Source organism: Aspergillus fijiensis (assembly GCF_003184825.1).
Source record: "Aspergillus fijiensis CBS 313.89 unplaced genomic scaffold BO72scaffold_107, whole genome shotgun sequence".
Lineage (NCBI taxonomy): Eukaryota > Fungi > Ascomycota > Eurotiomycetes > Eurotiales > Aspergillaceae > Aspergillus > Aspergillus fijiensis.
Genome location: NW_024469083.1, coordinates 72,280 through 81,991, shown reverse-complemented (window position 1 = coordinate 81,991; position 9,712 = coordinate 72,280). Strand labels below are relative to the sequence as shown.

General features: G+C 53.9%; 4 protein-coding genes across 4 annotated transcripts; 2 read left to right on the top strand and 2 right to left on the bottom strand.

Annotated features, from left to right (window-relative positions):
* The first annotated feature begins 194 nt into the window (after positions 1–194).
* Positions 195–2,236, top strand: BO72DRAFT_20200 (arylsulfotransferase family protein). The gene is made up of 2 exons (XM_040939604.1): positions 195–762; positions 815–2,236. Exons 1-2 carry the CDS (start codon positions 289–291, stop codon positions 2,123–2,125), a joined length of 1,785 nt encoding a protein of 594 aa, XP_040795312.1. The 5' UTR covers positions 195–288; the 3' UTR covers positions 2,126–2,236.
* A 584-nt stretch (positions 2,237–2,820) lies between these two features.
* BO72DRAFT_442406 (alpha-ketoacid dehydrogenase subunit beta) lies at positions 2,821–4,450 on the top strand. Its single transcript, XM_040943505.1, has 3 exons — positions 2,821–3,579; positions 3,658–4,220; positions 4,278–4,450. Exons 1-3 carry the CDS (start codon positions 3,011–3,013, stop codon positions 4,313–4,315), a joined length of 1,170 nt encoding a protein of 389 aa, XP_040795311.1. The 5' UTR covers positions 2,821–3,010; the 3' UTR covers positions 4,316–4,450.
* A 270-nt stretch (positions 4,451–4,720) lies between these two features.
* Positions 4,721–5,790, bottom strand: BO72DRAFT_502087 (uncharacterized protein; the record flags this gene model as incomplete). The annotated part of the gene is made up of 6 exons (XM_040949028.1): positions 4,721–4,890; positions 4,965–5,048; positions 5,123–5,194; positions 5,257–5,316; positions 5,378–5,433; positions 5,495–5,790. The coding sequence occupies 6 exons, from the start codon at positions 5,788–5,790 to the stop codon at positions 4,721–4,723; spliced, it is 738 nt and encodes a 245-aa protein (XP_040795310.1).
* A 1,167-nt stretch (positions 5,791–6,957) lies between these two features.
* Positions 6,958–9,237, bottom strand: BO72DRAFT_392371 (Zn(II)2Cys6 transcription factor; the record flags this gene model as incomplete). The annotated part of the gene is made up of 6 exons (XM_040941899.1): positions 6,958–7,704; positions 7,764–7,898; positions 7,955–8,427; positions 8,503–8,667; positions 8,753–8,918; positions 9,112–9,237. The coding sequence occupies 6 exons, from the start codon at positions 9,235–9,237 to the stop codon at positions 6,958–6,960; spliced, it is 1,812 nt and encodes a 603-aa protein (XP_040795309.1).
* Positions 9,238–9,712: the final 475 nt, after the last annotated feature.

Genomic DNA, 9,712 nt, shown 5'->3' with positions numbered 1-9,712 from the left:
CCCCTCCCCCCCTCCTCCATGCCATTATCGGGTCTCGCAAGCCGGCCCCATTATTGAAGTTCGACAAATGACACGTACAATAACGCCTGGCTGTTGTTGATTTAGCCGCGATGACGATCAAAGCTAAGCAAGAGGTGTTCACAGGAGTTCGTGGCTTGTTGGCCGGTTCCGAAATATCCCCAGTCTCCAATTGCGATTCTTAAAACCAGAAGCACGGCCAGCTCTTCTCGTCTCTCCTTTCCCCTTTCTCTGCGCTTTTGGATCTTTATCTCTCACCGCGATGTTCCAATGTCCTCGGGGACTCGCAGTCTGTCATGTGTTCATCGCTTGCGGTCCAGGTTTTCTGGCCTACACGTGGCCACGATAGGGGCTCTCCTTAGTCTGCTGTACCTTTTCTACGTCTTCGCCGTGCCACAGCTGCGAAGGCTGCATCTCAGGACCGATTTGAGCTGGTACGATCTGGGGCTCTATGGTTTTGGGCCGTCCCAGGACTATGTCTCATTCGACTATGAATCTCCAGCGCTGCAAATCTCGGAACAAGGCTCAGGATGCGATTCGCGATTCACATTCCTGGCCCCTAGAGGGGACTCGGTTGCTCAGCCGGGGCCCATGATCCTCGATTCCAGAGGGGAACTGATTTGGATGAAACACAACTGGGAGATAACGCAGGACTTTCGGGTCCAGCGGTATCAAGGCGCTGACTACCTCACATATTGGGAAGGCGACGAAATCGAGGGTAGAGGCTATGGAGCATGGTACATGGTGGGTGGCTTCAAATAGCATTCCGATTGTCCAATGGGTTGACCTGCCACAGTTGGATTCCACATACACTCAGCGATACGTGATCACCCCGGTCGGAAGTTACGGCGGTGACCTTCATGAGTTCCACATCACGCCTCAGGGGACTGCTCTTGTCACAATTTATGACCCTGTGCTTGCTGATTTGACTTCGGTCGGAGGCCCTGAACTGGGATGGATACATGACGGGGTATTCCAGGAAATCGATATCGCGACGGGCGAACTGCTCTTTGAATGGCGTGCATCCAAGCATTACCCGATCAACAGCACCTATGAAAAATTGGGAACCACCGGGACCGCCCGATCATCTGCCTTTGACTATTACCACATCAATAGTGTCGAAAAGGATGACAATGGGAATTACATCGTATCGGCACGACACACCCACACTGTCAGCTGCATCGATAAGAACAGCGGCGTGGTTCTGTGGACGCTTGGGGGCAAACTGAACGAATTCCGCGACCTATCAAACGGGGAGGCGACCAACTTTGCCTGGCAACATGATGCGCGCTGGCACCCCAACAACACACTCACCCTTTTCAACAATGCAGCGCACTCGACGAAAGACCCCGACGAGGAAAGCCATGGCATGATGATGTATTTGGATGTTGACGCCCGCGAAGCGACCCTTCTGGCTGCGTACTATCATCCTCAGCAGATGAAAGCCGTGTCGCAGGGCAATTTGCAACTCCTGGACAACGATGGCCGTGCCTTGGTGGGCTGGGGCCATAATGCCGCTTTTACCGAGTTCAGTTCCGACGGGCAAGTACTGTGCAATGTCCACTTCGGTGCCTCGGTGTTCTTTGGATTCGGTCGCGCCGTATCATACCGGGTATTTAAAGGCGACTGGGTTGGAAGGCCGCAAACTGCTCCGGATGCCGAGGTGATCGGTAATCGGATCTACGTCAGCTGGAACGGAGCGACAGAGGTTGCCGCATGGCAACTAGAGACCTGGCTCTCAGGCGAGCTTGAAGATGCTGCTTTCAAGGTGATGGCACAATATGAGAAAACTGGGTTCGAAACCGAAATCGACATTCCGGAGGACTTGGATAGTCCTCTGTTTCGCTTGGCAGCCCTTGACGCCAATGGCAATGTCCTGGACGTCACGGAGCTACTGCAGAGGCAGCGAGGCAGTGCCATGGAACGGCTGCTCAACATGCATTATTGGATCTTGGGCATCGCGTTCGTGATGAGCGGGGTTGGCCTGTTCCTTGGGTTCTGCAGGTGCTGCGGCCTGGATCCCAGACTCCGTCGCTGGCGCTATCGGTCTTCCGAGTACCAGATGGTGGCTTTCAGCGATACTGACACGGATCGGCAATCAGTCTGAGGGGTCGATCAATTCGATCGATGTCAGCGAGCAACAGTTATGGGCGCCATGGCTATTTAAAAGGTATTTCTTGATTTTTTTGTAAATATTAGTTGAGCCCGTTATACACGATACCCTTGCTTATGTATATATGGAGTGAGAGAATGCGAAGTTTTGTGTCTTGGCTGACTTGATCACCTACTTCAGCATAGAGATGCTGGTAGAGAATGGCGAGCTGTGATATCAAACAGCTTGAGGCGGAGTTGACAGGAGATGATCGACGACTAATAGCTTCAGAAGAGTGTCTGTCTCCATCGGAAAGAGCTGACCGGTGGGCGGCATGATCTGTTCTGTTGAGCTTTCGATTTTTACAGATTCGTGAATATGAAGCTCAAGGAAATGAAACGTTTGATGCTCACGTAGGACAAAGAGAAGGATGGATGAGTGTGTTGTTAAGCAGTTCCATCCATCATGCCTCGTCCTGTAATCGAAAGAAGCCACTGGCAGTGCCGACCGCTGACCGAGCCAGGCACTAAGGCACCAAGGCATAAAGGCATAAAGGCACCAAAGTCTCCCCCCTCAGGCGACAAGGCGATAGGGCGATAAGGCGGCGAAGGGCGGTTATCCGCGGGGGAACTGGGGTAACATTCCCCGCATGAACGCATTGAAGGGGAGAAACCGACAGGAGAGAAACTCTCTCTCTCTCTCTTTCTTCCCCAGCTTTAAAACCTGAATCTTCGCAAATTATCGATCACCCCTGGGAGGGGAGAAAACAAGAAAGAGAGAAAACAGAAAGACTCCCCCACCTAGCCCATCCTCCTCCCCGATACCCTCTCTATACTACCCAAATCACCATCACCAATCCATCCATCTATCATCCCCTTCTACTTTATACCTACTACAACCATGGCATCTCGACGCATATCCTCCCGACTCTTTCACCCTCAAATCCGGGCACGAAGAACATATTCCACCGCCGCCGCCTCCCCTGCCTCACGCCTCAACCTCTCCATCGACTACAAATCCTCCCCTCTCCTCCACCACACAGCCTCCACCCTGCCCGACCACCTCGACCTGCCCGCCTCGACCTCCTCGAAATCCATGAATCTCTACCAGGCCATCAACTCCGCCCTGCGCACCGCCCTCGCGACCTCCGACCAAGTCATGCTCTTCGGGGAGGACGTGGCCTTCGGCGGCGTGTTCCGGTGCTCGATGGACCTGCAAACCGAATTCGGGTCCGAGCGGGTCTTCAACACGCCGCTGACGGAGCAAGGCATCGTGGGGTTCGCCATCGGCGCCGCCGCGCAGGGGATGAAACCCGTGGCCGAGATCCAGTTCGCGGATTACGTCTTCCCCGCCTTCGACCAGATCGTCAACGAGGCGGCCAAGTTCCGGTACCGGGAGGGGGCGACGGGGGTGGATATCGGCGGGTTGGTGATTCGGATGCCGTGCGGTGCCGTGGGGCATGGGGCTTTGTGAGTGTTTCTCTGCCATAAATACCTTGACTTTTGAGGGGGGGCGAAGGTGCTGATCGTTTTGGGCGGGCTGGTTAGGTACCATTCCCAATCCCCCGAAGCACTGTTCGCGCATATCCCCGGCATCCAAGTGGTGATGCCGCGGTCGCCGGCCCAGGCGAAGGGGCTGCTGCTGTCGGCGATCTTCGAGCACCACAACCCGGTGCTCTTCATGGAGCCGAAAGTGCTGTATCGGGCGGCGGTGGAGCACGTGCCGAACGAGTACTACACCATCCCGCTCAGCGAGGCCGAGGTGGTCAAGCCCGGCAACGACCTCACCATCGTCTCCTACGGGCAGCCGCTGTACCTGTGCTCCGCGGCGATCGAGGCGGCGGAGCGGGCGCTGGGCGCCAGCATCGAGCTGGTTGACCTGCGCACGATCTACCCCTGGGACCGGCAGACGGTGCTGGACAGTGTCAGGAAGACCGGTCGCGCGGTCGTGGTGCACGAGAGCATGGTCAACTACGGGGTGGGCGCGGAGGTCGCGGCGACCATCCAGGAGCGCGCCTTTCTGCGCTTGGAGGCCCCCGTCAAGCGGGTGGGCGGCTGGAGTACGCATACCGGGTTGATCTACGAGAAGTTCATCATTCCCGACGTCACCAGTGAGTGTTTCTCGCCTCTCTTTTCCGATATCCTGTCCGCTACTGACCTTGTCGCAGGGATATACGATGCGATCAAACAAACCCTCGACTACTAGGCCTGGAGCTCAAGAGCTTAATCACGCATGAATCTTTCAACCGGTGTACATATCAGATATTTACTCTAGAAAAACCTGCATAAGGTGACTGGACTAGTCGTGCGTCTACCGCGTGTCTTAATATCATGGTTTAGCGACTAATATCTCGGTTTCATCATCTACCAAAACTATCTCATAATTCTCAGCATGCAACAGACTAAAGTCGGCATTATGAAGCCGGTAATTGATGTAATACCGATACTCGAGTAGAATACAATATGTGCATGTATGTGCCAATTATGTTGAAGCTATCCACAAATAAAGGTCCGAATAGTATGGTGTCCAGGCAGAGCCGTACCGCCACACAAGACCCCTCAGAAATCACAAATCGCCCGTGCTCGTCGCAGCCTGCAGAGCGATCTCCATCTAGTCGAGCACCGCGAAGGTGTCGGTGGAGATCTTGATGGCATCCGTGTGCCAAGTCTTGCCACTGTCGGAGGTGGTGAAGCCATTGGAGCTCGAGCCGCTGTACAGGTACAGGGTCTCGCCGAACTTGGAATCGGCCTCGCTCAGGTGGATGGTGATGTTGTTCCAGCCTGTATTCGAGTCAGATGAATTCGTCACCGGCGTCATGATAGTAAAACGCTGTGCGGCGTAGAGGGAAACTTACTGTAGGCGGGCTGAGTACCGCAGGTGCCGGAGCCAGTGTAGCACTCATCTCCGGAGTAGAGGTACAGCAGGTTGCTGTCGAGCTCTGGGGAGGTGTTCAAGTAAGTACGTGGGATGCGGTGTGTGTGGTATGTGGAATCGAGAAGGCCGGATGCTTACTGTCAGTCTCCTTCGAAACGACCTTGCCGTCAATGCTGACGACCTGCGTGACTTTGCTATCGGAAACGGTGACTATTGCACGTCATCGTTGTTAGTCTCGATGGGCTTTGGACAGAGGTGAACATGTGACTAACCCTCAAAGTCGACCTGACTATCCTGGGGAACGGTCACATAGGCTTGGCCGAGTTGACCACCTGCAGCATTGATTAGCACATCGTCTCTAGGCCTTGTCAATCCAACAAGCTCAAGACTCACTGGGAGTGTAGGTGCTGGCGGCGACACACCACTCCTCGGCGGTAGCAGGGCAGCCCCTGGTCACAATTAGCGGACACGTCTTCTTGCTTGTCATGTCGGAAAAAAAGGTATACGTACTGGGACTCCTGGTCGGGCGACCAGTTGAACAGAGGCTGGTACAGGTAGGAGCTATCGTCACCGGCAGTCGCCTGGAGGCCGATCCAGAGCGAGACCCAGACCTCGTCGTTGGTGTTCTCAACGGTGGTGTTCTGCGGGACGCTGGGGGCGATAACCGACCAAGTAGCCTTGGTGATGTGAGCGCTGTTGGAAGGAGGGCCAGTGTAGAACCCGTTACCGAAGTACCAGGAATCCTCAGTGACAGCCGCAGCGCGGAGGGCAAGAGCCAAGGGAGCAGCAGCGTAGACAGAGCGCATGGTGATCGATGAAAGCGATTTGAATTGAAGAACGAGAGTGAATGAAGCGAACCGGCCGCGAAGAAAGAATGACTGCAAGCAGAGCTGTGAATGAAAGACTGAATGAGAGGATAGAATCAAGGTCCAAAGTAGGCACCGATCGCCGGCCTTTTAAAAGAACAAATGCCACTCTGCAAGAATCATAAGGCGCCGACTAAGGGCTTGTTTCAGGGGCAGGTGGAGTCCGGCGCCATCGTCGACTCCACCAACTGCCCTAACTCCTCCCACTTCAGCCGACAAGCTCGTTTTAATCTGAAACATTAAAAGCATTAAGCTTGATCCATCAGCACTTTGAAATACCTTAGGCTCCGATATTATTGTGGACAACTGTCGCAGTTAAAGTACTCGGGATTTCCGTATTCCGTATAAATTGCCCTACACGGCTGTCTATCTCCATGTGGCTGTCGAAATTCCTCTCGCCCCTGGCGATGATTCGGTCACCTGAATCAGCTTAAGTTCGAATGCTGACGAAATCTGTCCCGACACCTTCCATTTCAAGCATGCTAGCTTGTCTCCCGCTCAAGTTACCAACGGCTATTCATGTTCATTCTCAGGCTGGGATGGGTTTGCAAGGGATTAGAAGACTGAGAGGATGCTTCATATTGTCAGGCTCACTTGTCGGATCCCCGGCATCATACAAAAATGCTCCTGGAGCGTGAAGTCGAGGCATCAACCCCTTTCTAAACAAGACATAGGAGGAAATTGCCAGACTTTCCTGCATGGGGGAACTCGAAAGGATCCAAGCAGTTCCAGACGTTAAGATTGGTGATATCTCCAAAGTCTGCATGGCCAGACAAAATCATCCAACCTCTGGGTGGACTCCCTTTGGCCAGAGCATGATTGCTCGCTCCTGTGCCTCGAGTTGAGAACGTGATCGATTAACATAGTGGCGGAAATCAGGCACATTCCTTTTAATTGAATATGCAACTTCAAGCACAAATGTGCTGCACTTCTCTCGGAAAGCTCAAAAGTCATAGTTATATCGATACATCAAGGTTACAAAAAGCTCGCTCGTAAAATGTGTTGCATTTGGTCGAAATCATCAAGTCGTGAGACTCCCCCAGTGTCTCTCATACAGTGCAGCCGCTATCGTCCAGCGACCCACGACTGCATATTTGGGTTTTCCACTCAAGGGCCCGGAGGGGAGCCAGCCCGGGGAGAAAGTTCGGACATTCCACTACCCCAGAGTCCAAGTGAATGCCGTTTCTCAACCAACTTGAGCACATTATACATGAAAAGGCGCTCTGGGCCACCGTCCGGAAAGACCTCCCAAGCTACGCGGACTGGGAAGGCGAGGCGATTGATCATGTTACCCGGGGCAGTCAAGATGTACCATTCCAGGGTTCGGCAGATACCGCACCCCAGGGCATACTGCTCGGCAGGGCCGACGCGATCTGTCGGTCGGCAATCCGCTGTTGACAGTATCAATCGCGTAGTGTAGTAGAGACACATTGTCTGGGCCAGGCGGAGGTCCGGATAGGCAAACTTTGTCGGCGTGATGATGGCACCAGTGCGAAGATCTCGACATTGAAACACTGGAAACTCGTCGTTTGGTAGTGCCTCGACCTCTTGAGGCGGTCCGTCGGGATAGTGGTCGACCCACTCGATTTTCCACCGGCGGAAGCGCCCGGTCAAGTCTGCAACACCGTTCCACAGGGTTGCCTGTTTGACCTTGATTTCATGTGCACTCGCCATTTGCGAGCTGAGGATGGCTTGGAGATCATCGAATTGAGACAGTAGTGCTGGGATTTCGACAGCAAGGTCCATGAGATAATGTAATATATCTTTTTTGGTGGTTTTCGCTGACCACGGCAGATTAATCCAGTCTTCTTGAGCAAGAAAAGATGGGGTACGGCTGACGAGAGCCGCAGATACCTGCTCACTGAATGAGTACGTGGGGGTTTTCCTATACAGTGGAGGGATCGGATACATACCCAGTAAGGTCGGAGCTCTGTATACAGTAAATGCTCCACACCGTGAACATGATTTTCCGGACCCCGATGTTCAATCAATCGTAGTGCACCGTTGACGTGAGCAATCAGGGAAACCTGAGTAGTACGCTCCACACTCTGCAAAAATGTTACTCGTTGAACTTTAAAGACAAAGAGGATCCTGCGAAGCATACCTCAAACGCCATCAAAAGGATGACCGTTACCAACGTCGACTCAGCCTTGCTACGTTCAGGGTCTTGCAACGCTTGCTGCAAGCTGCGAAGTACCCGTGGATAGAGGCTGAAACCCGCAGCCTCAACCTCCTTGTTCTGAACGGACCGGCCGAAGAAAGCAACCGACACGGACTGGAACGCATCCATCAAGATTGGCGAAAACATGCGAATTTCAGCAGCGCGTCGCAATGCACCTGCGTGGCCCGCTTTAGCATCAACTTCTGGGCTGAATGCATCCACGAAGCGTTCAATGAACACCTCGAGCATCGGTTTTGTCGTGTTCATTTGACAGATCGAACCGTAACTCGAATCCTCGCTGTCCTCGGATGCACTTCGACTGCCATCACGCTGGCCTGCCGGCAAGTACAAATTATCTTCCGCTTCCTCATCACTTTCACCCGGCCTAGAGCGCTGGATTGCTACTATAGCATTTTCTGCCAAGTCCGAGGGCACATGTCAGCTCCTGGGCCCCAGAGTCATCGTCCCCGTACCCCAAAGTTATGACCCACCTTCTGTCCGCTCCCCGGAAGCAATTCCCGAGCCATGCGTAACAACCCGATTTGTTGTCCGTATACTGCTGATGATACCATCGACGACTTCTGATGGGGCCGAACGAATCGTATCAACCAAGCCTTGCAGCTGCGCTAGGCGGCGTCGGTTCCGGTTCCGTTGATCTGGTAGACACACCAGACATCGAGTCAGCACACGTCAAAAGTGGTCAAACTATGCTGATGCTCTTTCAGGTATGGGTCAACGTACCACGGGCATTGAGTTGAGCCGTCAGCTGACGGATCTCATTTCGGAGGTTACGGATCTCATCCGCCTGGCTTATCGGCTGGAGGCTATCTTCGGGGCCGGTGTCGTAAGTGCACTTGGAAGGGTATCCATGAGCACAGCATGCATGACAGGGTTTAACGCGATCGCACTATGACCATCAAGTATTAGAGCCAAGCGAGCCTGCGTGGAGATCGGGCCCCAGGGGTACATCGGAATCACCACGAATCCCCCGTCGAGTGGCTCCCTCTGGAGCTGGGGGATATTTCCATCCAATAATTTGGCTTCCCGACTAGAATGCAATATGGGGCATCACCAGCAAGAAGAATCGGATCGGGACGCACCTTGACCTTGCGGAACCGGCAGACCTTACAGGACCGCAATTGACGCGCAAGCTGATTTGAGGAGATGACAGGCTTGGGACGGTACTGGCTGGGGACCAGAACAGCCTGCGAGTCGTGGTTGACCATCGCGGTCTAGCACCTATTGGAGTAATGACTCTACTGCTCGGGTGAGGGCAAAGGTCGAGCTTTCGGGGGCAGAGAGCCAACGAACGGTACGGCACGCTTGACACCAACAAGATCTGGACGAACATGTCCGAGATTTGTCCCCTCTCTTTCCCTTTCGCTTACATCGGCACCAGCGCGCCCCGTGGCTCCACGAGACCAATAGCAAGCCGGGCCTGAGGCGATGGCGGGCTGGCAAAGTGGGCTTGGACCGGCTTGGTTTCGGGTGGGCTCACGGTCGGTAGCGTGTTTTGCCACTCTGAATCCGTGGTTTGGTAGGTTTCGAGACTGCGTGGATGGCGGAAAGGTTATCTCGTAGCAATTCGAGGAACCATGGCGTTAGCTTGAGACTAATCTGCATTCCAGAAACACGATTAGCGCAGGAAGATTGCAAGAGACAAGACAGATTGGGTGGATGCAGTGTGTGTGTTGTTGTTGC

Coding starts and splice junctions, on each gene's coding strand:
- BO72DRAFT_20200 (XM_040939604.1), top strand. CDS start 289: ATGTCCTCGGGGACTCGCAGTCTGTCATGTGTTCATCGCTTGCGGTCC. Junction 763..814: donor GCTATGGAGCATGGTACATG/GTGGGTGGCTTC, acceptor GACCTGCCACAG/TTGGATTCCACATACACTCA.
- BO72DRAFT_442406 (XM_040943505.1), top strand. CDS start 3,011: ATGGCATCTCGACGCATATCCTCCCGACTCTTTCACCCTCAAATCCGG. Junction 3,580..3,657: donor GCCGTGGGGCATGGGGCTTT/GTGAGTGTTTCT, acceptor CGGGCTGGTTAG/GTACCATTCCCAATCCCCCG. Junction 4,221..4,277: donor CATCATTCCCGACGTCACCA/GTGAGTGTTTCT, acceptor ACCTTGTCGCAG/GGATATACGATGCGATCAAA.